Below are 25,988 nucleotides of genomic sequence, written 5' to 3'. Positions count from 1 at the left end.
TTGGTGTTGGTGGTCTACAGACTTCTTTGATCCCTGGCTCACAGAGCATCTTGGAGTCTTAATTCTGGATCTTGGGCAGTGTGCATGTGGGGAAGGGGGCTCTTAGATGGGTCTCCCAAGTCATTTGGGTCAGAGAACATCCGTTTGAGCACATCCAAGGACTCAAGAGTATCTTAAGAGGATTCGGTATCTAAGAAGTCCTGGAGCCACAAGAACATCTCAGATACAGGTGCTCCGAGTTTTAGATGAGCATTCAGGAACGATCTGGGGGTGATTCTGGGTCTTAGGGTCTCAAGATCTGGGAGTAATTGTATACAGGCAGGGTCAGGTACCGGCAACTCCTAATTCTGGGGCTGTAATTTGAGGGTTCATGGTGCCAGGCATGACTGAGTCTAGACCGGTAATTTGAACAGGGAGTCAGGATTCAGAGCCCGATTCTCAGGGATCCGTGTGCTCCCCTGCCTGCCTGAGGTGAAGAGTCTGGGCATCCCTGGAATCTCCTCAGTCTAGGCCAGAGCGGGGCGGAGTGGGGATGGAGAATGGGGACGCCAGAACTCAGGATGCCTAGGACCTCTTGGACAGACATCCCAATGAAGCTGGTTCTGGGGTCTCTCAGTCCTACATTTGGGGTCCAGGTTCCAGGTCTGGGGTCTCTCAATCCAAACTCAAGCTCCAAGTTCCGGGTGTGCCTAGGTTTGGGTTTGGGGTCCGAACGGAGTCCGGGGTCCTGGACCCTCAATTTTGGGTCCTCGGTCCGGCTACCGGACCCACCAGGCCGTCCTCACCGCGCCGCCTCCTCGTGGCGACCCCCGCAGCCTGCGCAGCCGCATCGCGCTGCGACCCAGTGGCATGCGCGCAGGGGCGCGTAGCAGCAGAGGCAGGGCACGGCGAGGGAGAGCGCAGCCAGCGCGGCCCAGCGCGCGGCGGGGCGCGGGTGGCCCGGCTCGCAGGCGCACGGGTCCGAGAAGTCGCCCTCGGCATCCGACAGGCAGTGGTAGAGCAAGCTCTCGGCGCACCACAGGCAGCTGAGACGGCGCACCAGCCGGCGACCCGGGTCCGGGGCCTCGGCGCAGCGGCCGCCACGCCCGTCGGCGCGACGGCGGAAGAGCGCGCGGCAGTGCACGCAGCGTGCCGCCTCCTCCGCCTCCGGGGAGGCCTTGGCAGGCGCAGGGGCCGGGCCGGGGCCCGGGGGTGGGCGAGCCGGGGGCGCTGGAGGCGCAGCCTCGGTGAGAGGGGCGGGCAGGGCTGTCGAGGGCCCCAGGGCTGCGCCCCTCAACGCGCCGGTCTTGGCGAAGCGCACGACGCAGGTGGATAGGGCGAGAGGTGCGGGTGGCCCAGCTCGCCGGTAATCCTCATAGCCACGGCCGCCCCAGGCCAGCCCCCCTGTCCCGGCCAGGGGCTCTGAAGGCTCCGGAATCCCCGTGAACGGTAGGAGCGGAGGGTAGCTCTGCGGGACCAAGACACAGGAGAAGAAGTTAGCGGGGTCTGTGATGCCCCACATCCCACCACAATCCATCCCGGCCTTAGAAGACCCAAAAATCCACAGACCCAGCCACAGGCCTCATTCATCCTAGGATCCTGCCCTGGGATCCTGACTGCCTGGGTCCGGTACTCAGACTTCTAAGTCCTCAGCCCACTCCCCTCCCAGGGACAGAGGACATCTAGGGACCGACAGAAGACTCCAGGCACCAAACCCACACCTTAAGGACCCAGTGGTCCAGGCTCTCAGTCCTGCCCTCTCTCAAGATCCGGGATCCCAGTACCCAGCCCCCTCTACTCTCAGATTCAAGACTCCTGGACCCTAGCCGTCTCCTCCAGGACGCAGGAGTCTGGTCCCCAGGTCCCTTTTACCCCTTGGATACTGAGCCCCACCCCTCGTGAATTAAGCACTAAAGAACTCCTTCCACGAGTACCACCAACTTCCTAATATAGTCATTATCCGAGTCATCCCCTAAACCTCTGTGGAATTCAGAACTTTCCAATCTCCAAGAGCGCAGGAGACGCAGGAAGCCCTCACCCAACCTTCCGAGGAACCCAGGCCTAAGCTCCTCCGCCATAAGTCAGGTCAGCCATCCCTTAGAATCTGTTTGTGGTTTCTTGCCCGTCTGCGGCCTCAGTTCCCGCCCACTTTCGGGACCCCAGCGCCCGGCCTTATTTCACCGGGGGTCGGAGGTCGCACCTGAGCTGACGAGCGGCGGCGCTGGGGGGGCGTGGCCGGCCCGAAGCCAGAAGCTGACTCCACGGTGACGATGGGGGCCGCCGCTGCGGTGGGAGGCGTCTCCTGGTGGCTGTGACTGGAGGAGGAGTCGCTGTCCACGTGGGACTGGGGGAGATTGGCGGCCTCAGAGCCGGGACCCCGGGCACAGCCGATGCCCTTACATAGACCCCCTCCCATTGTGAGCGAGGGCTCTGCGGCCAGACAGGCCTGGGTTCAAGCCCCGGCTCTGCCACTGACTGGTTGTGTGACCTCCGGCAAGTGAGCTCAGCTCTTTGAGCCTCAGTTTCCTCTTCTGTAAAATGGGGATCATAATATTGTCTATTCATAACGATGTGGTTAGGACCCACTGTAAAGGGCATAAACATGCCTGAAGTACAGGAAGAGCTGGAAATGGTTATTATTATTTGACTTTCTCTTATCTGCTCAGCTCACCAACCTACAGAACATCAAATCATCCTCCCTTCTCAGAAGCCCTCTCCCTTGGCTGTCAGCTGCCTTCCTGCCTCCTTCCCACCACCACACCTTTACTGGGGCAGTTCCACCCACCTGGAATGTGTTCCTTCCCATCCAAACCAAGCTCTGTCCTTTACGAGCTTCTCAGACCCTTGGTTTCCTTTCTGTAACTTGGGAATAATTCCCACCTCATCCGATTACTATCTTCAATAAACATTCATTGAGCACCCACGACATGCCAGGCTCACAAAGGCCATTGGGAGGGTGTGAGATGGAGCATGGAGAGCACAGCACCTTTCCTGAGTAAGTGCTCAACAAGTGGGACCTGTCTGTGTGACTTTGTAGACCCACCTGCATCTCCCATTACCCTGGGAATCCCCCTTTTCTGCCCAGGGAACCAGTTTTGTTCCTCCAAGTGTTCTCGAGCAACCCCCACTGTACCCCAGCAAGTGCCAAATTGAATCCGACATTCTGTGCATTTATTCATTCAATCAATTTATTCAACACATATTTACTGAACACTTACTGTCTACCAGGCACTGTTTTAAGCATTGAAGATGCAGTAAGAAAGCAACAAAAGATCCTTGCCCTCCTGGAGCTGACATGCTAGCATGAGAGATGGACAGTAAAGTCATTGATAATAAAACTGTCTATTGGGAGAGGAAATAAGAAAAATATCTTAGAAGATGGGGATAAAGAGTAGGATAAGGAGCATTGGGAGATTTCAAACAGGTTACTCAGGGAGGGCCTCACTAAGGTGATGTGTGTGCAAAGCCCTGAAGGAAATAAGGGAATAAGCCATGTGGAAATTTGGGGAAGAGTGTTCTAAGACAGAGGACCAGCGAGTGCAAAGGCGCTGAGACAGGAATGTGCCTGCCCTTTTGGAGTACCAGTAGCAGGCCAGTGTGGCTGGAGCCAAGTGAGCATGAGGGAGAGTAATAGGAGGCCAGATTATGTGGGATCTTATGTGCCACTGTGAGGACTTTGTCCTTTACCACGAGATGGAGCCTGGGTAGGGTTGTAAGTGGGAGATATCCATAATTTGACTTAGATGTCAATCGGGTCCCTCTGGCTGTGTGTGGGGAAAGGAGATGGTGGGGAGGGGGCAGTTGATGATGAGCAGCTGATGAGATGGTCCAGTGGGGAGATGAGGTTGAACAGTAACCAGGTTGGAGGCACATTCCGATCATTTTGAAAGTGGAACCAGGGAATTCCCTGGAGGTCCAGTGGTTAGGACTCAGCGCTGTCACTGCCAGGGCCTGGGTTCAATCCCCAGTCCGGGAACTAAGATCCCACATGCCATGCGGTGCGGCCAAATTAAAAAAAAAAAAGAAAGTGGAGCCAATATTTGCTGACAGATTAGATGAGGGGCATAAAAGAGGAGAGGAGGCAAGGATGACTCCAAGGTTTGTACCCCTGAGAAGGATGGATTTCCCATTAATTTGTTCACCCATTTACTTTTAAGATTTATTAATTTTTATAGTGTACCTTAAATTTTTTTCTGCCTTTCCACACTAGAATAGAAGCTCCTCGAGGAAAGGGATTTTGTTTTGTTCACTGATGTATCCCCAGTGCTTAAAACACTTCTTATTCAAGGTGTTCAATAAATACCCTTGAATGAACGTATAAATCAAGATAGAACAGAAAAACTAGAATAACTGGGATCAAAGTTGACACTATTGTTTGGGCCCAAATTCGTGTCCCCAGCACGTGGCATGGCGCTGGATACACAGTAGGTGCTCAAGAATGTTTGTAGCATAGAAAGAAACCCCTGCCCTCCCAGCAGAGCTGCATCCTGGAGACTCACCGTCAGAGGGCAGGGAGTGTCTGCGGTATCCTGGGAAGGGGAGGAGGAGGAGGAGGAGGAGGGGGTGAGCGAGCCTGGGGCAGGGAGAAAGGCAGAGAGTGAGTTCCCTGGGCCCAGCTTCTCCCACCCCTCCACCCCAGCTCCCCCCCCCCGCCCACCCCCCACCCCCACCCCCCGCCACCAATGCACACCACCTGCGCCACTCACCTCGACCCAGTGCAGCCAGCGCTGCCAGCAGGCTCTTCTGGAACTCATCAGCCTCTGCCGGACTCTGAAACGTCAGCCCAAACTTGCAGTCACCCAGGCTCCAGTGATGGAAGATGGGGTTCACCTTGTTGTAAACCAAGCCTGGCCGCAGGGTACACTCCAAGGTAGTCTGAGGGGGGCAGGAAGGGGCCAGGTCAGATACCCTCTTCCAGCCATGCCTGTGACTTCCCCAGACTCTATACCAGAGCATCCCACAAACCTCATTTCTCAATCCTAGGTGTACCCTTGAACCCTGATCAACACCCCAATACCACTCCCCAACTTTACTGAGCACACCTCTGATACTCCAATATTTCCCCCAAACCCCTTGATCCTTACATTTTCCTAACCATCCCCCGCCCCATATCTCAATAGGAATCCCAAATTTTATTGAATGCTTCAAAAAATGAGTCAACCTCTTTCTGATAGCCAATATCCCCCATTTGACTCAATCATACTCCCCAAATTTTACTGAACATCTCAAAATGTTATTGTTAGTACCCTTCTGATGCCCCAATAAGCTCCCCAAATATTATCCCCAAATTCTTAACAAACTCCCACAGATTTCCCCTCAGATGCTGGTCAACACCCTAGAAGTTCCCTCATCTTCTTGCCCAACACCACTATATTCTTTCACACCATTTCAAACCCCCCTACATTGTTCCTTCCGATCCTTGCTCTGAAATTCAACCCTTACCCCAAGCCTTTTCAAACGATCCAAACCTTTCTACTACATCCCCAGCTGAAACGTCAACATTCTCTTTCCATTTCAGGCCAGACAGCCCAGAACATTCCTGCTGAACCCACATTAGGATTGTAAACCCTACTGGACACTTCCAGACGGTCCCCCCACCAAATGCCTCCATATACTTAGGCAGACAGGGGCCAGTGGTGTAAAATCCTCGTGGTGAGGATCTCTGAGCAAGATGGAGCCACGGGGAGGGTTCTGAGCCGAGGAGGGATATGATCTGAGTCAGGTGTTAGCCCAGCCTCTTTTGAACAGACTGAGGTTGGGGGAGGGAGCAGGAGCAGGGCAAGGAGACCAGTGCGGAGGCTGCTGTGACAGTCCAGCAGGCAATGGCAGCGGACAGGACCTGCTTAATACCCCAAATAGTCCCGAAACTCCCCACTCTCAGACAGAGGACAGATGTACTTCCAACTCCATCCCACACCCCGGTGCTGGGAGATGACCTGACCTCACCTCTACATCCCCAGTCCCATTCCCCTACTTCCCCACACCCGCACCCTACCCCCACGCCCCAGGGTGGCTCACTTTCTGGTCCCGGAGGCGCTCCCCGTGGATGACGTAGTGCCCCTGGCGGGCCCCCCCCTCGGGCCTGGCCCCTCGGACCCGACATACGCTCACCTGGCTGAGGCCCCCGCCCCCCACAGGCAGCCAGCCCCCACTGGAGTCATCTCGGGCCATCACCACGGCTCGGACCCGAACCATGTACCTGGAGGAGGTGGGGGGACAGGGACAACAGGGTCAGTGAGCGTCAATCCTGCTCTCCTATTCAGTGTTCCCCCAACCCTCATCTCTGCTCTTCATCCCTCACAGCTGGATCTACTGCACCCTTAGCCACCCATACTCACCTTACCTTCCACACCCACCTCCTCCCCTAGGCCCACTGTCTCCCCATACCCGTCACCTCTCTTATGCCCACCTTCTTCCAGCATGGCTTCTTTCTTCCTTTTGCCATCTCTTTTCTCCCATGCCTACCTTCTTCTCCATATCTACCTTTTTTCTCCATACCCACCTTTCCTCCCTTTCCCCATCTTTCCCATCCTCACCCCCATAGCTTTGCTCTTCCACTTCCCTTCCTCCTCCTGCTCATCCCCTATCAACCCTGTCTCCTTCTCCTCCCTCAGCACGTACCCACAGCCCCACCCATCGTCCCCCTCACAGCTGGGTGCCTGCGCATATGTATTTTCTTAGAGCCCATCAACTCAGCTCCAGTCCCCCCTACACTGCCTCCGCACCCTGCCGCCCAGGCCACTGGCTGGGTGAGAAACCCAGGTTCTCTTCCCCCCCACCCCTTCCCGGATTTATGAATGAGACCGGATGCAAAGCTCACTGAGTCACCCAGCAACGGGAGATGGGCAGGGAGCAAGGAGAGAACCAGAAATGGCCAGAGACAGGCCGAAAGGGAGATGGAGGCAGAGGAAGCCAGAAACGGGCGACCGAGACACATCCAGAGAGCATTTCATTCACAAAAATCAAGCCTGCTCCCTCAGGCCCCTGCCGAGGAAAGGCAAGGGGCAGAGATTGCGGGGGGTGGGGGCGGGGGGAATTGATCCCTCCTCCTCTCCTTCCCCGCCCCAGCATCCTTCAGAACCATCTTACCCCGCCCCCCAGCTCAAGGGACTTAGCCCTCCGCCCAGTAATCGGGATCAGCGTCCAACCCCTCACTACCGCCGAGCGCAGGGACCTTGGCGCCCCAGACTTAGGGACCCCAGCAACGAGGTCTAGCCCCTTCCCCCACCTGCAGGCTGCCGGGTTTCCCCAGCCCTTGGGGAGGGGAAGGGGCGGCCGCAGCGCCCCCAGCCCCCTTTTCTCAATGGGATGGGATTTTGTGAATGAGCAGTCACGTGACGCTGCTTCCTTTGTCCGCCCGCCTCCCCCGACAACAGGTGAAGCAGAGAAAGAGGGCAGGGGTCCCCACCGCACCAGGGCCTACTGGGATGGGACGCCGGGATTTCTGGATGCCCCACGCTCCCCACACATCTGTTTCCCGGGGGGAGTGGTCCCCTGAGTTCCCCAATGGTGAGGGTCCAGTACGGAAATTTATGAATGGGGCGTCCTCCGAGAAAGTCCAGGCCCCCCAAATGGACACTGGTACCCCAAATGGCTGCGGCGCAGTTTGGGGGCCCCCACCCCCTTGTCCTTCCAGCCAGGGTCTGGGGGGCGCCCCGGTGGGCAGGAGGCGCAGCGCGGTGCCGTCTGCCCCCTCACCGTGACAGGCGGTCTGTCAGCCCCCGCCCCCTCGCCCCCCTCTGCACCTGCCTGCGAGGCTCCGGCCGGGCTCCGAGCGGTGGCGACGTGGCCTCCTCCTCCTCCTCCTCCTCCTCCTCCTCCTCCTGTTCGCTCCGGCTCCCTCGCTGGCTCCGGCGGCGCTAGAGACGGGCACCGGGAGCCGGGGCGAGGGGGGAGGGAGGGGGAACCTGAAAGATGGGTGGGGGGGAGGGGGCGGCTTGGGGGGAGGGGTAAGCGCGAGGCAGGCGCACTTGCCCGCTGGGTCCTAGAGCCCGGCACTGGCTCCAGCGAACAGCCCCCCAGCCCGCATTTTCTCAGGATCCAGAGAGGATCCCCTACTTTCCCACCCATCCGCGCCATTGGTCCCTGAAGATATGGGGACGGGGTCCGGGACGGAGCCTGGTCTCAAGGTTCTAAAGAGGCGAGGGTCTACGTTTTGGGTTCTAAATGGGAGGGGCTGGGTGCCTGGCTAGGTTAGAAAAGGGGTGGGGCAAGAAGGGAGCATTTCCAAGGAGGCGGGGTCGGAGGACCTGGGGGAAGGAGAGGGTGAGGACGCCGAAGGCGCGGACAAGCGCGTGCGTCAAGAAAGGGGCGGGTCCACGGAGGAAGGGCCTTCTGGGCGGGCCCGAGGAAGGAGAGGGTCTAGGGAAGAGAGGTTGCCAAGTCCTAAGAGGGCGGAGCTTATAAGTAAATTGTCTTTAGGGGCTGGACGACGGAGAGCTCCAAAAGGGAGGAGCTACGTAGCAGTGTTTGTAATGGGCGGGGCTTCGGGAGAGAGACTAACGGAGAGGGGCGGGGCATTATAAAGGGGAGGGGCTTAAAACGTTCTATAGGGGTGGGGCCTAGGACTACAAGGCTTGGGGGCGGGGAAGAAGACTCCCGAGTATTTCAAAGGGAGAACCAGGTTCGTAAGGGGCCGTGCCCAAGCTGGTTCAAGGAGGGCGGGGCCTCGAGCCCGGGGGCGTGGCCTAGATCTCGGGGTCCGCCCTCGCAGTCTCGCCCACTTGCCTTCACCCGCACCCCCGTTCTTTTCGGTTATTTTCTGCTACGGCCGTTCCCCGCCCTGCCCTGGGCCCAGGGGGCCGCGGTCTGAACTTTGGTCAGCTGGAGGAGTCGGTGAGTGGGATCCTCTGAGCGAAGGAGTAGCCAGGACGGAGCTTGGGTAAAGGGGTAGGGCCTGAGTGTGAGGCCTGCAGCTAGACCAGGAGCGGGAAAAGAAATTTAGGACTAAAGCCTGGGAAGAGGGCAGGACCAAATGATCAACACAGAGAGAGAGATCTGAGGGTTAGAGGTGGTGACTGAGCGGTTAGCCTGACAAGAATACCGGGAATTTGTTAAGCGGAGGCGGGGCCAGACCTGGGGCGGGGGGTGTTGAGAAGGCCAGATTCCCTGACAATCGGGGCAGGACCAGAGGGCGGGGGCGGGGCCTGGGCCTCTGGAGCCTGGAGTCCGCGGAGAAAAGCTTGAACCCTTTGTAGGTCTTATAGGCTACAGAGCACAACCATCATGAGTGATGTGGCCTGAATGACTGACAGGAAAGCGGGCAAGACCTGTGTCTTGGAGCTTAGAGACCTGAGACGTGGTCAAAGTGTAGGGATGTGATATGAGGGACCAGCCAGGGAGACAGGGACCCAAACTTAGTACACTAGGAGGATGGAGGACTAAGTATCTGAACAGCAACTGTATGGGGCCACGGGGAAGAAGATGTGAACATCAAGAGTCACGGAACAGGAAGGCGGGGAGAGACTAGTGCCTGAGTGGATCTTGGAGGACAAGGGCGGGGCCGGTGCTGACGGATAGGACCAAGTACAGCCAGCCTCGTGGGGACCCCACAGCCCTGGCAGATTGACTGGCGGAAGTTTTTCTGACCACAGTCCCCGACCTCCGTCAGAAATGGGGAACGTGCAGTCGGAGCCGTCCGCGGGCGGGGGCTCCCGAAAAGAGCAGGCCTCGGACCGGTCCTCCAACTCCCGCCGGACATCACTTGTGGAGCCCGAGAGGACCCCCTCCTCCCCGGCCATGCGCCTGGCTCGCGGGCTGGGCGTCTGGTTCCCTGGCAGCTCCGCGCCCCCGGGACTCCTGGTACCCCCGGAGCCCCAGGCCTCACCCTCACCCCTGCCCCTGACCTTAGAACTGCCCTCGCCAGTGACGCCCCCTTCAGAGGAGGCGACTGCGGCCGCGGTCTCCACACCACCCGCGCCCCCCGTGGGGACCCTGCTGCCCGCGCCGTCTAAGTGGCGAAAACCCACGGGCACTCCGGTGCCCCGGATCCGCGGTCTGCTGCAGGCGAGCCATCGCGGCCAGGGCGACCCTCCCAGCCTCCGCCCGCTGCCGCCGCCGCCCCGGCAACTAACCGGAGAGGACCCCGACCCTGTCCCGAGGGCCCCATCCCCGACTCCGCCGCCCCTGGAGCCGCGGAAGCCGCCACTACCGACACCTTCCGACCCGCAGCCCCCGGAACGCAGAAGCACTCCTGCTCTGGCCACATCCGCCGCAACCCCTACAGAAAGCCAGGCCAGGCACGGTAGCGAGGGCCAGACGGCCGGCGGAGCCCGCAGAGGGGCACCTCCCCAAGCAGGCGAGGGCGAAATGGCCCGGTCTGTGGCCTCCGAGCCCGGCCTGAGCCTGTTGTGTAAAGTCACCTTCAAGTCGGGGCCCCAGCTGTCCCCTGCGGCGGCGTCGAGTTCCTTAGCGGCCAAAGCCTCTCTCGGGGGCAGCGGCGGAGGAGGACTCTTCTCCGCCGCCTCGGGCGCCATCTCCTACGCTGAGGTCCTGAAGCAGGGACCTCTGGCTCCTGGGGCCTCTCGCCCCTCGGGAGAGGTCCCTCGGGGAACTCAGGAAGCAGAGGGCGGCGATGGAGACGGCGAGGGGTGTTCTGGACCACCCTCGGCGCCTGCGTCCCACGCCCGGACCCTTACTCCTCCATCCTACACCACCTTCCCAGGCTCGAAGCCCAGATTTGACTGGGTGAGCCCCCCTGATGGCCCTGAACGCCACTTTCGCTTCAGTGGAGCTGGCGGAGGCGTCGGGGCGCCCCGACGGCGCGCAGTCGCGCTCTCAGGGCCCAGGGGCTCCCCGCCGCCTGCGCCAGGGCAGATGCATCCAGCTCCCGGGCCCCGGAGGCCCGCACCCGCCTTGCTGGCGCCGCCTGTGTTCATCTTCCCGGCGCCCACCAATGGCGAGACTGTGCGCCCCGGGCCTCCCAGCCCGCAGGAGTTGCTGCCGCCGCCGCCAGCGCCGCAGCACCCACCCGCGCCACCACCCACGCCGCCTCCCGCGCCGCAGCCGCCCGTGCTCCAGCCAACGCCGCTGCCCGTGGCGCTCCCGCCCACACCAAGCCCTGGCCACTTGGAGTCGGCCGTGGCTCCCGCTCCGGCTCCCTCTCTGCCCCTCGCCTTGGCCGCTGACCAGGCCCCAGGCCCGGCCCCACCCCCGGCTCCAGCTCCCACCGTGGCTGAGCCATCGCCACCTGCGCCCGCGCCCGTCAAGGTCCGCACGCGCCGGAACAAGTGTCCCCGCGCAGCCCGGGCCGCTCCGCGTGAGAATGGCGCGCCTGGAGATGGTCCTCGCGAATGTACTGCAACTACTGTGACTGACAGCGGTGGTGGCGGGGGTGGTGGCAGCGGGGCTCCTCCAGCGGGGACGGTTAACTCGGGCGCCGCGCGCCACTGGCCATCCTTCCAGGTGCTTAACTCTTGTCCCTTCAAGTGTTACTGCCGCCACCAGCCACGCCATCGCCGCCTGCCACGCAACGTGTCTGCCTGGTGAGGGGAGGTCGAGGAGTAGGGAGGGGAGGCATACCCTTCCAATCCTGAACCCGACTTTCCTGGAGTGCCCCATTCAACCCTTTGGCGTCCTGACCCCAGCTGACCCTAGACCCTCCCCTTGGCTGCATCTCAAACCCAGCTGAGCTCCAACCCTTCAGCACCAAGAGGAGCCTTGGTATCATGCTGATCCCTGACAGAGAACACCTTGGCCCCGCTCCTTAGTATCCAGACCTCCAACGTGACCCTTGACCCTCTTATTACTCTCTGGAGCCATCAGGGAGGGAAAACTGGTCCCAGCTGGCCTGACCCTATTCACTGCCTTGACCCTGTCCCTGATGACATCAAGAAGGACCACATCCCAGGCTCTTCAGGGATGGGATGGGAGATGATGGTCTTCTGGAACCAAACGGGTATAAATGCAGGCCTCCAAAGGAAGCCCCAGGCCTAGCCCCCCAGACTCCTTACCCCTCCAGCCTTTGGCACCTTCTCCCGACTGACCCAAGACTTTGACCGCCAGAGGGCACTGATATCCCAGTCCTTGTGGTGCAGAGGTTACTCCTGATTCCGCAGATTCAGGGGAGACACTGCATCCTCCAGTTACCTCTCCTTCACCCCTAAATCTCAGGATCTGGTCATCAGGGTCTGTCTGACCCTGGCTCCTGAGGAACCTGAATAACTGGGAGACCCTCTGCCCTGGTACCTCTGGGGCTCAGCTGGGACCTGAAGGGGGAGTTGGGAGAACTACTATCACCAACCCTCAGCCCCCTTTCCTACTAAGTTTAAGTGGATACAGCCCTGCCCTAAACTACCTTTGGGATATTCAGACATGGTCCCTTATACAGATGGAGAAAGTGGAGCCTAGAAGGGGTAAGGGCCTGGCCACATAGCCAGGTCCTGAAGATTCTACCCTCTCCCTAGGCTGAGCACACCCACCAACCACCTGAGTGAGCCACGCTGGGTCACCACCATCACGTTGGCCGGCTCCCTGGTAGCTGGGCTGGAGCACTACGACTTGCAGGCTACCCATTCCAACTGAGTGCAGTCTGCTCAACGCCCTCTGCCTTCCTCTCCTTGACAATAAAATAACCATCCAGATGCCTAGATGCCTAGATGTCTGTCAGTCACTGGCTAAGGGTTGAAGGGGTGGGGCGGGGCAGAGGTCTCCATGAAAGCACCACATCCTGGCCACAGGAGGCTGGACCCAGACTAGCAATAAGAGAGGTTCCATTCATCCAGCACGTGGACTGATGCACCCAGGGGTGAGATGTTCTCATTCCCCTTAATACCATCAGCCCCATTTCCAAGCCGATCTGGTGCCAAGCACAGGGGTTCAGTGCAAATCACTCTGGAAAGCAGGAATGATCATTCCTTTTCTGCAGCTGGGGAAACCGACTCTAGGTGACTTTCTTGAAAATCCCACAAACCACAAATGGCTCAGCCAGATTTGGACTCTGCCTTAAACACCTTCTTGAGAACTTCAAGGCAGGAAACAGGCTGGGAGGTGCAGGAGGTCATAAGTCACAGCACTGGCTCAGAAGAGTGGGAACCAAGGCAAGCCCATGGCAGGGCCCATGCCTTTTGTTCCACAGAGGTCCATTTAGCATGTCATTTTAAAAAACTGGTTTAATTCATTGCAAACATTTTTCAAAATCAGGACACTTCGCCCCCTTCACTGAAACACTCTGGTACGTTGGTCTGGCCTTTCTGTGTGTCCACAGCTGCCTGCAACAGTCCCTCTACCCGGGGCCTGTGCTCCCCCCGCTGTGCCACTGGGCCCCCACAGTGGACATCTGTATTTGAGACCTCGAGCAATGGCCACTGGACGGAGGCTGACCCAGGGTTATCTCAGACCTCCTAGGGCCCCCAAACCTCCAAGTTCTTCAGAGATAAGAACTTACGTCCCTACCATTCCACTCGGGGAGACAAGGGCCTAAGAGAGAAAATGTCAATCCACCTTTATTGGGGGAAACCCTGCACTGCAACTGCCTTAAATAATGCAAGCTCTGCTCCACCCCAGTGCCTGGTGGGCTCAGACGATCATCTCCAGCTGCCGGGCATACTCGATGACCTGTTTGGCCAGCTCCGTGGAGGGGATGGTGGTATCTTCTGGCTTCTGCTGCTGGCTGGCAAAGCTGTAGTAGTTGTTGAGGCCCAGGACCCACCCTCGCTGCAAGAAGGGAGAGATGAGATGGGTCGGTGATCACACAGGCACCCTCCCCTTACCCATGTGGGCCCTGGCTCGCTTTTGTCACTAACCCTACTCTACCCTGCACAACCCTAGGCAAGTAACTTCACCTCTCTGTGCCTCAGTTTCTCCATGTTTGAGATGGGGACCCTAATCACACACTTTTCTGGGTCTGCTGTGAGGATTCAGTGAATCAAAAGTGCTGAGAATAGTGTTTGGACCAGAGTAAACGATCACTAAGTATCAGCTGTCACAATCGCTCAAGTTCAATTTCACCTCTTCCAGTCTGATCTTGACCCTCCTCAGTCACCAGGGCTATTGCACCCCATGCATCAGCATCTCCAGGGGCACTGCTCCCACACAAATACCCCAGACCAAATGAAGCAAAGTCTTGTGGGGAAAAGCTGCAACCTCCAAGGAATTCTGATAAGCCCAGCAACCAACATATGCTAAGCCTCCACCTGCACCTGGTGCCAGGTGCTGGGCTAAGCTCATCCCACATATTAAACTCTAGCCCCTTTCTACACGTAGGGAAACTGAAGTTCGGAGAAGTTCGGCAACTTGCCTGAGGTCACACAACTGGATTTAAACCTGGGCAGTCTTGCTCCAGTGTCCCTCCAGGCCACCCCACCCTGCTGTTAGTGAGTGCACCCCTTGGCTCGCTGGTCCCGTGGTCCCTTGCCCTCCACCCCAGCCACCTTCTTGGCGTAGTCTGTCATCTTTTTGGGTGTGTTGAAGAAGAGGATCCGGGTGGCCTCAGTGAAGAGGATTTTTTCATAGGCCTTCTCGATGCACCCAGCAATCTCATCCCTGGGGGAAGATGAGATTCTCATTACTGAGCACAGACAACTCTCCAGGCCCTGTCCTCTCAGGCCGGACCCTTCAGTTCAGCACTGATGGCTGGAATGTGTTACCTGCCCTGTTCAACCAATCAAGGCTCAGGGGAGAGTAGCTTGACTAGAGTTGCAAAGCTAGGGCCACAGTAGGGTCCACACTCAGATCTCTGGGACTCCTGGGCCCACACTCTGAGATGAAGCCATATGACTCGTGGAGCACTTCCATGAGAAGCAGCAGGGTCTCTGTCTGCTGAGTGCTGTCTGGGTGCCAAGTCCATACTCAGGGTCTGATGTCCACAGGCACACACATACACAGCCCATAGTGAGATGAGGGCTCTTACCCCCATCTCACGACCAGTTCCAGTTCACAGAAAAGGAGACCTGATGTGCCCAGCTTCCCCAGATCACAAGTGGCCAGAATGGGATTTAAACACAGAGCTGTCTGACTCCAGAGTCCAGGCTCTTTCTAAACTCCACACGACCCTGGCCCCCCACACACCTGATAGTGTCAAGCAAGATGTCGATGAAGAAGGTATAGCTCTCAGCAGGGATGTTGCCTTTGGCCAGGAACACCTTGTTGTAGCTGCCCTCCATCAGGTACTGTAGAGGACAGGGGTGAGGAAGAAGAGAGGGTGAGGATGAGGCAGCACAGGGGCCTACCCGCTAAGGCCTCACCATACTCCCAGTGCCTCCATAATCTACACTCTACTAGAACACTCTCTGCCATACAGTCACCCATTCCCCATGCAGACTGGGTCCTACTCTTCCCGGAAGCCCTCCCTGGTTTTCACACACACACACACACACACACACACAAACACACACACTCTCCAAGCCTGCCCTTGGTTAGTATCTAATTATCTATTTTCCAGGAGGGAGACAGAGCTGGAGGCACCCCAAGCTCATTCCTCCACATCTTTGCCCAAGCTGTGCTGCCCCTGCCATAAATGCCCTCTCTCCCATCCTCTCCCCACAGCGAAATCCTCCCATGAAACCTCAGCTCGAAGAACTACTTCTTAACCTTAGGTACTACAGCTCTTCCTTGACTCTGCTCACCTTGTTCCAGAAACCGTCCTCTTTGCTGCCCCTCAAACACACCAGGCATGTTTCTGTCTTGGGACCCTTGGACTGGCTGTACCCTCTACCTGGACCATTTTCCCCCCAGATGACCACGTGGTTGGGTTCTTCACCCCTTTCAAGTCCTTCTCAAGTTTCACCTTTTCAGCAAGGCATTCCCTGACCACCCTGCCCCTGCCCCTCCACCCTCCTTCCTGCTTTATTTTTCTCCACAGCACTTCACATCTGACAGACCACATACAGGTTATTTAATCTTTTTGTTTATTGTCCACTTCCTCACCTGAATGTCATCCTCACAAAATCAGAGATTCTAACTGTTTTGTTCACTGCAGAGTCTGAAAACCAACCACAGTGCCTGGTACAGGGCTGGGGCTCAACAGCTGTTGGACAAATGAGTCCATAGGCTGAAAGATGGGTGAACCCTCTCATTTGGGAGGAAGCCCTCCCGAATGTCTGTCCCTGTACCACTCCCTTTAGCCAGGCCCTCCCCTCCCCCTTCCTCAGCCTCACTTGCTCGAGGGACACCGGATGCTTGATGTATACATTGGTCTGGATGTCCTTGGCAGGCAGACGCTCCAACTCTGTGTGGAACTCAGCCACCCGGTTCTGGGACAGCAGGAAGAGGAGGTTGAGGCCCAAGAGCTGGTGCATGTAGGCTGACTCCGGGAGCTGCTCCCTGTGGACCAGGGTGGGACACCAAGGTAAGGAGGGCTTAGGTACCGACCAAGCGCCCCACTCCAGGCTTCAGGGAACCTGACGACTGCCTGATGCTCTCTCCTTGGAGGGGTATCGAGTCCTGGGTTTTCAGATGAAACTGAGGCCCAAAGAGACATGAAAAAGTCACAATCATATGGGCCCTAGAAAGTGACCTCACACCAGTAAAGTGACTTAGCCTCAGTTTCCCCAACTGTAAAATGGGTATCACCACAGTACCCATCTGACAGAGGTGGGTTAAATAAATAAGGGTTAAGTTATTAAATGATTTAATCCAGGTAGTGATTAGAACAGTATCTGGCCCAAATAAATACTATATAAGTGTTAACTATGATTATGATATTAAGAATCATCACCTTCACTTTTTGGGGGAAACTGAGGATTAGGGAAGTAAAGTCATTTGCCCAAGACCATATAATCAGGAAGTGGCAAAATTAGTTTCAAACTCGGGTTTGTCTGGTTTCTGATGTCAAATTCTTAATCATTAGTCCACGCAAGCCCCATTCAGTTATGAAGCCATTCAGTTTCATATTCAACACACAGCCAGTGAGTCCCTGCTCTGGGCCCGGCTCCATGCTAGGCAGTGCTGGGACACAGCAGTGACTAAGACCCTTCGCTTATAGAAGACTCACAGTCCAGTGGGAGAGACAGGGCTGGGATGGGGGAGACGCAGACAGACGGGTCAGGGCTGATACAGCATTGGAGGCCACAGGAAAGAGCTTGGTCTGAAACCTGAGGGCTATGGGGAGCCAGGACAGGTTCTAAGCATATGATAAACATGGTCAAATTTCAGTGTCACAAAGAACCTACTGGCTGCCATGGAGGGATGAATCTGAGGGGACAAGGCTGGGGCCAAGGCAGGTAAAAGGGGATAGTGGCTACATTGGGGAGTGGAAATTTAGAGAGGGAATGTGAAGGCGGAGACAGACTGGAGCGCAACAGAGACTGGATGGTATAATCCCAGACTCAGGACCTCCAGGCCAACCCCTAACCCTGAGGCTTCTGGCGACACAGCTATGCAAAGAGGTAATTCCCAAGTGAAGGAAAATGTCTCAAGTGGCTAGAGCAACAAGGATAAAAAGCCATCATGTAACACCCCCGCACACACACACACGCAAACCAAATTAGGGACAGGGCCCATCCTCACTTGTAATCGAAGTAATAGCATTTGAGCTGGGCCATGTACCGCTCGAAGGAGGGGATGTCCTTGCGTAGGATACTCCACTGGGCCCCGATCTCCAAGATGTCACCTGTAGGTAACAGGGGAAGCTCTCAGGAGGTGACTGTTCTCCGACCCTGACCACCACTGCTGCCATTCCTGCCATCACCACAGCCCATAACCACCACCACCACCACCCCCCCAACCCCAGTGACACTCACGAGCCAGAATGAGCTGCTGTTTGGTCAGTTTGGTCCCTGTGGTTGGCAGGAAGTTGAGCTCCAACAGAACCAGCTGACGAGGAGGGCAGGGGAAGGAAGGAAAGAAGATGGGACTTCAAGTACAGGTTACTTACCTTCTTCTAGGTCTTGGTTTTCCCTCCTAGAAAATGGAGCTAATCATCATCCCTGACTCATAAGGTTGTTATGAGTATTAAAGGAGTCAGTCCTCATAAAGCCCTCAGATCAGGGCCTGGGCACATGATGAGGGCTCATTTAAGATGACCTTATATTACAAGTATTAATAGATCCACTGGGGAAACAGGAAGGCCACTCCATGCCTGACCCAATGGAATCAAGGGGTGGGAAGACACTAGCACCTTCAATTCTTTGGCAATCTTTTCCCATACTTTGGTGGGCTGGGCCCAGCTACCCCCCTCCATCTACACCAGGGAGGAAAGGGTGCGAACCTCTTCCCATAGGCCAGCCCACACACCATCCCTTATCAGATACACCCCCGTCAGCAACTTGGTCCAGCCCACTGTATTTGTACTCTCTCCCAAACACACTTGGCCTGAAGCAACCCGAGCCCCATTCTGGTCCTCTACTATAAGAATATTTTTCCTAAGTTCAGTCTTGCCCTCACAACTTGGCTGGGCCCCTCTCCCCACAGACGCATCCCTAAGCCCCCGATTTCTCAGATCCTAACTTGACCTGGTCCTAACCAGGAACCCCATCATCTCAGCCTCCTTCTTCCATCACCCTGTCCAGTCCTCATTCCCCACTTGGTGTCGTCCAGAACCCTCCAACAGAAAAACTCTGACAGCCCCGTCCTGCCACTTCAGCCAGCTAGGTCTCCAAGCACCAAAATTTTAACTTCTCACTCGTCTGTGCCAGAAACACTCTTTCCGTCACCCCCCACCGTGGGGCCGCACTTGGTCCATTCCAGACCCCCCTCACGTCTTCATTCCTCCAAGCCCGCACTTTGGCTGTTCCGAATCCTTCACCCTATTGGATCGCCCAGCCCGTCCTAGTCGTGTCGGCGCTGCGGCCTCCCCCTGGGTCTGGACCCCTCGAAGCACCCCCGGCCGATCCCTACCTTGAGACGGCCGAGCTCTTCCCCGCACTTGCTAAGATTGGGGCTTTTACGGTTCCATTCGCCCTTGAGTTGCTCGTACATGCCGGCCGCGGCCTGCAGGACTGCGCCCGAGGCCGCCGCAGGCCCCGAGCTCGAGGCTCCCGCCACCCCGTTCACCGCCGCGGCCGCCATCTTCCGTGATGCGGCAAGCCGCCCGCCCGATTTACGGCAGCGACGCCTACATCGCCTCGCCCGGCGGAAGTGGGGCCGAGAGGTGGAGCCCAAAGCCGGGGGCGGGGCTGCGACTGTCTGCCTCCGCCTGCCGGGGTTAGCGTTCAGTCGCTCTCGGGGAGGTGCCCTCGGAGCCCGGCTTTTAAGGAACATGTTAGTCGGAGCTCCGCCTCTGCTGTCACTCAAGATGGCGACCGGAAGTCGCCACCTGCCCTAACTGAAAATGGCAGCGGTCGCAACGCCTCCCCGCCTCCCGTAGCCAATATGGCCGCCCTAGCTTCAGCGTGGGCTTTCGAGATGCTACGTTTCTGTCTTGGAGATTACACCTGCGTGGCAGCTTTTCTAAACCAAGAGGTGGCGGTGGTGGAGCCATTTGCATAGCTGTGTTATGCTTCCCATGTTACAGACAGGCTTTGAGAGTCTGGGTAAACCTCCAAGAGACTAACGGCTGAGATTTGACCCGAGGTCCTTCTCTCTAGTCTCTCAGTGCGTGCGTCCTTCCACACTTTCTCCGAGCTTGTACGAATACGCACAAACTTTACAAAAATCATCCAGTCTTAATGACTTTAAATGCCACCATATATGCGGAGGATTCCCAATTTTTTTTATCCCTACCCCCGATGCTTCCATTTATATCACACCCGCCTATTTAAATCTCCACTTTTTCTCAATTCTCTTGTCTCCATCATTTAGAATGTCAACTCCATGAGAGAAGGGATATTTATCGGTTTTCTTTACTGCTGTATTCCCAGCACGAGGTAGACAGTCAATGAATATTTGTTGAATGAGTGAATGAGTGGGTGTGTAAACAAGTTGTGTCTTCCCCACCCCCACGCCCCAAGCTGCACCGGTGGCTTGCGGGGATCTTAATTCCCCCACCAGGGATTGAACCCTGGGGCCATAGCAGTGAAAGCCCAGAGTCCTAACCAGTGGACTGCCAGGGAATTCCGAAGTTGTGTCTTTAAGAAAAGTTTTTAAAGAAAAACTGCATCGTACTATACATATTATCTAAAAAACACAGTGCTTTTTAGCAATACACTAAAGACATCTCTGGAGATCAGTGGGCATATTTCTGACACTTTAACAAAAACGGCTGCATAATATCCCACAGCGTGAATATACAATTCATGTAATGGTTCCCATATTGATGTTTGTGTTATTTTTGTTTACTTGTTTGCCACTTCTAACAATGCTGCAGTAAAGATCCTTAAGGTGAGGGGAGGGGGAATTGGAGGAAGGTGGTCAAAAGGTACAAATTTCCAGTTATAGGATAAATAATTGGGATGTAATGTACAACTTGATGACTACAGCTAACCCTGCTGTATGATATATAGGGAAGTTGATAGGAGAGTACATCTTATGAGTTCTCATCACAAGGAGAAATTGTTTGCCTTTTTTCTTTCTTTTTATTGTATCTATATGAGAGATGGATTTAAGCTGGACCTATTGTGGTAATCGCTTCACATTACATGCAAATCAAACCATCATGCTGTATGCCTTAAACTTACAGTGATGTATGTTAATTATTTCTCAGTAAAACTGGGTTTGGATTTCTGTACTAATGAGGTTGAGCATCCTTTCCTGTGTTTATTGAACATTCGGATTTCCTCTTCTCTGAAATTTTCTGTGGGGTTATTGCATTTTTCTATAAATTTTTAGATACTTGTGCGTATTGGAGATAAAACGTTTTATCATATATGTTACAACTATTTTCTTTGGTCTAGTGTTTATTTTCTGAATATATATACATATATACATTTATAATTTATTTATTCATCTTTTGCCATGCAAAATTTTAATTTTTACATAGTCAAATTTATGTAACTTTCCCTTTCCCTTTTGCATAGGAAATTCTCCCCATGCCAAAGTAAAACAAATAGTCTCCAAAACTTTTTGGTAAAGTATTTGTGTTTTTCCACATGTAATTTTTATTATTAATCTTGAATTAATTTTTGCATATGGTGTGAAGTAGTGATCTAAATTTGATTTCATCCTCACAGTCAATTTTTTCAGAAACATTTATTAAACTATCACTTTCTCACCAAAGTGAAAAACATTTGTATCATATTAAATCTCTTCAATAATCAGACATATTTTAAGTCATCTACTGTATTCTACTGGTCTATATTTATTCTTGGTAAATACCATACTGGTTTTTTTTTTTAATATTTATTTTTTTTAATTTTTATTTTTGGCTGCATTGGGTCTTAGTTGCCACACGCGGACTCCAGAGCGCGTTGGCTCTGTAGTTGTGGCACACAGTCTCTCTAGTTGTGGTTCGCGTGCTCAGTAGTTGCAGCGTGTGGGCTTAGTTGCCCCACAGCATGCGAGATCTTAGTTACCCGATCAGGGATCGAACCTGCATCCCCTGCATTGGAAGGCGGATTTTTAACCACTGGACCACCAGGGAAGTCCCCATACTGTTTTTAAATATTTATTCTTGGTAAATACTGTACTGTTTTTTATATACATTTTATATACATATTTATATATATATTTTACATTGAGGTGAAATTGAAATAAAATTAATCATCCTAAAGTGAACAATTCAGTGGCATTTATTACATCCACACTGTTGTGCAAATACCACCTCTATCTACCTCCAAAACATTTTCATCATCACAGAAGGAAACCCATTCCCCTTAAGCTGTTGCCTTCCATTCCTTCCTTTTTCCTTGCCCCTAGTAACCACCAATCTGCATTCTGTCTTTGTGCATTTACCTATTCTGGGTATTTCATATAAATGGTATCATAAAATATGTGACCTTAGACGTCTGGCTCCTTTCACTTAGCATATTGGTTTTGAGGTTCATAGATGTTACAGACTATTTCAGTACTTCACGCCTTTTTATGGCTGAATACTATTGTATTATTGTATGGATATACATTTATTTATTCATCCACTGATGGACAGCTGGGCTGTTTTCACCTTTTGGCTTTGTGAATACTGCTGATATCAACATGCATGTACATGTACTTGTTGGAGAATATGTTTTCAATTCTTCTGGATAATATACCCTGGAGTGGAACTGCTGAATGATACAGTAATTCTATGTTTAACCTTTTGAGGAATGACCAAACTGTTTTCCATGACATCTGAACAGTTTTACATTCCCACCAGTAATATACAAGGGTTCCAGTTTCTCCACATCCTTGCCAAAACTTGTATTTGTTGCTGTTTTTTAATTATTATAGCTATCCTAATATATGTGAAGTGATATCTCACTGTGGTTTTGACTTGCATTTCCCTGATAACTAATGATGTTAAACAATGTTTTCATGTGCTTACTGGCTATTTTACATATCTATTTTGGAGAAATGTCTGTTCAAGTCCTTTGCCATTTTAAATTGAGTTGCCTGTGGTTTTTTGTTGTTGAGTTATAGGAGTTCTTCATCTTCTATATACTAGTCTTTATCAGATATATGATTTACAAATATTTTCTCCCACTCAATGGGTTGGCTTTTCATTCTCTTGATGGTATCCCTTGATTCACAAAAGTTTTTAATTTTGATGAGGTTCAATTTATCTGCTTTTTCTTTTGTTGCCTGTACTTTTGGTGTCATAGTTAAGAAGTCACTGACAGATCAAAGGTCAAGATTTTCCCCTACGTTTTATAGTTTTAACTTTTTTTTTTTTTTTTGGCCAACCTGCGTGGCTTGTGGGATCTTAGTTCCCTGACAGGGATCGAACCTGGGCCCATGGCAGTGAAAGTGCTGAGTCTTAACCACTGGACCACCAGGGAATTCCCAGTATAGTTTTCACCCTTAAATTTAGGAATCTGATCTGGTTTTGGTTAATTTTTGTACACGGTATAAAGTAAGGGTCCAACTTTTTCTTTTGCATGTGGACATCCATTTTTCCCAGTACCATTTGTCGTTAAGAGTGTCCCTTCTCCTTGGATGGTCTTGGCACCTGGTCAAAAATCAGTTGACTATATATGTGAGGGTTTATTCTGAGCTCTCTATTCTATTACATTGGTCTGTATGTCTGTCTTTATGCCAGTAAGACACTGTTTTGATTACTGCAGCTTTGCAGTTTTGAAATTAGAAAGTATGAGTCCTCCAACTTTGTTCTTCTGTTTCAAGATAGTGTTGGCTATTTGGAGTTCCATATGAGTTTTAGGATATGTATGCAAAATTGCCATTGGGATTTTGATAGAGATTGCACTGAATCTGTATTTCACTTTGGGTCATGTTATGGGCTAAATGGTGTTCCCCTAAAATGTATATGTTGAAGCCCGAACCCCCAGTACCTCAGAACAGGACTGTATTTGGAGATAGGGCCTTTAAAAAGGTGATTACTTTCTCTTTCTTTCTTTCTTTCTGCCGCTCCCCATGCGTGGCATGTGGGATCTTAGTTCCCCAACCAGGGATCAAACCTGCGACCCCTGCAGTGGAAGCGTGGAGTCAACCACTGGACCTCCAGGGAAGTCCCCAAATGTGGTTACTTTAAAATGAGGCTCAGTGGGCCCTAATCCAATCTGAAAGGAGTCTTTATAAAAGGAGCACTTTGGACACACAAAGAGACACCAGTGATGTGACCACACAGAGGAAAGACCGTGAGGACACCGCAAGAGGGCAGCCATCAGCAAGCCAAGAAGAGAGGCCTCAGAAACCAAACCTGCTGACACTGTGATCTTGAATTTCTGGCCAGAATTGTGAGAAAATAAATTTCTGTTGTTTAAGCTACCCAGTCTGTGATATTTCCTTATGGCAGCCCTAGCAAACTAATTCAGATAGTATAGTCGACAATATTAATTCATGAACATGGAATGTTTTTCCATTTATTTAAGTCTTTAATTTTTTTCAGCAATGTTTTGTAGCTTTCAGTATACAAGTCTTTTTCCTCCTTGCGTAAATTTATTTTTTAAATAGTTATTTATTTATTTATTTGGCTGCACCGGGTCTTAGTTGTGGCATGCGGGATCTTTAGTTGCAGCATGCGGGATCTAACTCCCTGACCAGGGATCAAACCCGGGTCCCCTGCATTGGGAGCACAGAGTCTTAACCGCTGGACCACCAGGGAAGTCCCTATAAATTTATTCTTAAAACTTTTATTCTTTTTGTTGTTGCTGTTGTGAATAGGATTTTTTTAAAATTTCCTTTTCAGATTATTCATTGCGGGTGTATAGAAATGCGACCGATTTTTGTGTGTTGACTTTGTGTACTGCAACTTTGCTGAACGCATTTATGAGCTCTAGTTTTTCATATGTGTGGACTCTACCTATAAAATTTTAATGAAAATGGCTTTGGCATTTAACTACCATATGCCATATGCCATCTGTCTTTGTTTTTCTTGTTTATTTATTTATTTATTTATTTTGGCTGCGTTGGGTCTTCGTTGCTGCGCGTGGGCTTTCTCTAGTTGCGGTGAGTGGGGGCTACTCTTTGAAACCTAACTCCCAATGTAATGGTATCAGGAGGCGATTAGCCTGTGAGGGCAGAACCCTCATATCTGAGATTAATGTCCTTATAAAAGAGACCTCAGTGACTTTCCTCATCCCATCATGTGAGGACACAGTAAAAAGATGGTCATCTATGAACCAGGAAGCGGGTTCTCACCAGACACCGAATCTGCCAGCGCCTTGAACTTGGACTTCGCAGCCTCCAGAACTCTGAGAAATTTCTGTTGTTTGTAAGCCACCCAGTCTATGGTCTTCCGTTACAGCAGCCTGAATGGACTTAGGTCAGAACAGGATGTTATCTCATCACATTCTCCTTAATCGCATCAATGCAGTGAATTTTGTTGATAGGTGTATCTGTATCACTGACTGTTGTGCGTATTGCTTGGCCATCGCTGACCTCCCTCCTGAGCCCCAGACCTGGGGTTCCCACAGCCTCCTGGACAGGCTCCTCTAGAAGTCTGTCAGACCTCCCACACCAACCATGACCCCAAATGGCCTTAGTGTCTCCCCCAAACCTGTTCCTTCTCCCCAGTCCTCATCTCAGGGACAGCCTCTTTGTCTCCCAGTCCCCAGGGCAGAGACCTGGGCCTCTTCCTAAACGCCCCCCTTGCTCCCACTCCTGCCATGGCCTGTCAGCTTCACAGCCTGTTCACTAGGCCTCCTAAGCATCCCTCCCGCCTGTCCCTTCTTCTCCCTCCCACACCAGGCTTTGGTCCCGCACCATCCCCTCCTGCCCAGGTCCCTGGCCTACTGCCTCGAGTCCTGAGCCATCCTCCACAGGGCAGCCAGGGCATCTTTCTACATCTGACCATGTCCTTCAGCTTCTCAGCTTGAATGCTCTTCTGATAATTCCTAAGCTCTATAATGTGACCTCGGTGGCCTTTCCTGCTCTGGAGCTATGCTGCCTCATCACGGACAAGCTGGTCCAACTGTCTGCCCTGGTGTCCCCTCAGTGGGTGTGTCCCGTGGGCCTCTACTTCTACAGTAAAGGAGTGGAGGGGGTGATCAGAGGACCTGCATAGTCCCTTCACCCAAGACCTCTGGGGAGGGGCTGGAGTTGAGCCTATTGGGTGGACAGGGAGTGGAGTACAAAGGCACATTTGCTTTTCGCCTTTCGGTCTGTCCTTTTCCCCTTCTTGACACACATGTTCCTTACAAGAGCTGCCCTTCCTCACACATAAGCAAGAGATTAGGGAGGGATTGACAACCCTCAGCTCCAGGGGTGGGCTCTGAAGGGCTTAACCCAATCAAGGTCCCATCTGTCTGGCAGAGTGAGTGGTAAAGTAGTGAGCTTATGACCCAACCCCACCCAATCAGAGTGACTGACAGGACTTTTGCCTGGGAATGTTGGACTTCAGCCCCTTTTTTCTCTGGACAGTAAGACATGTGGATGTGCAGGCTCAGACGGTGAAGTGGGCTGGCCTGAGGTCAGAGACCACCCTCAGAGAAGGGCAGAGCAGGGAAAGGTAGAGAAATGGAGCCAGAATCCTATGGACATTGAGGACTTCTGGATCACACTGTACCTGAAGCCTATGTTAACAAAGTCCATAAATTACCATTTCCATATGGACCACTGAGTGAAATTTTTGCTACTTGCAACCAAAACAAAAATCCTAACCT

At 53.3% G+C, this 25,988-nt stretch overlaps 3 protein-coding genes across 7 annotated transcripts; 1 reads left to right on the top strand and 2 right to left on the bottom strand.

Moving 5' to 3' along the window:
• On the bottom strand, positions 1–8,224 carry SPRED3 (sprouty related EVH1 domain containing 3). Of its 5 annotated transcripts, none has more exons than XM_068529171.1 (6): positions 7,725–8,224; positions 5,998–6,178; positions 4,686–4,854; positions 4,479–4,552; positions 2,180–2,323; positions 1–1,447 (listed from the first exon to the last, which is right to left on the bottom strand). In XM_068529171.1, exons 2-6 carry the CDS (start codon positions 6,172–6,174, stop codon positions 782–784), a joined length of 1,230 nt encoding a protein of 409 aa, XP_068385272.1. In that variant the 5' UTR covers positions 6,175–6,178; positions 7,725–8,224; the 3' UTR covers positions 1–781. The 5 variants fall into 5 exon arrangements, with proteins under 5 accessions (XP_068385272.1, XP_068385270.1, XP_068385269.1 ...); XM_068529169.1 differs by having other exon boundaries at positions 7,729–8,224; XM_068529168.1 differs by lacking the exon at positions 7,725–8,224 and adding an exon at positions 6,389–6,449.
• A 989-nt stretch (positions 8,225–9,213) lies between these two features.
• Positions 9,214–12,551, top strand: GGN (gametogenetin). Its single transcript, XM_068528075.1, has 2 exons — positions 9,214–11,462; positions 12,384–12,551. Exons 1-2 carry the CDS (start codon positions 9,592–9,594, stop codon positions 12,499–12,501), a joined length of 1,989 nt encoding a protein of 662 aa, XP_068384176.1. The 5' UTR covers positions 9,214–9,591; the 3' UTR covers positions 12,502–12,551.
• Positions 12,552–13,396: 845 nt separating this feature from the next.
• Positions 13,397–19,125, bottom strand: PSMD8 (proteasome 26S subunit, non-ATPase 8). Its single transcript, XM_068528744.1, has 7 exons — positions 18,754–19,125; positions 17,658–17,730; positions 17,425–17,527; positions 16,074–16,239; positions 14,986–15,086; positions 14,349–14,460; positions 13,397–13,632 (listed from the first exon to the last, which is right to left on the bottom strand). The coding sequence occupies exons 1-7, from the start codon at positions 19,114–19,116 to the stop codon at positions 13,495–13,497; spliced, it is 1,056 nt and encodes a 351-aa protein (XP_068384845.1). The 5' UTR covers positions 19,117–19,125; the 3' UTR covers positions 13,397–13,494.
• Between the last annotated feature and the right edge of the window lie 6,863 nt (positions 19,126–25,988).

The sequence above is a fragment of the Eschrichtius robustus genome, chromosome 19 (genome assembly GCF_028021215.1).
Source record: "Eschrichtius robustus isolate mEscRob2 chromosome 19, mEscRob2.pri, whole genome shotgun sequence".
Taxonomy (NCBI): Eukaryota; Metazoa; Chordata; class Mammalia; order Artiodactyla; family Eschrichtiidae; genus Eschrichtius; species Eschrichtius robustus.
The sequence above is the reverse complement of the archived record's forward strand: the minus strand, read 5'-3'. Positions and strand labels throughout refer to the sequence as shown.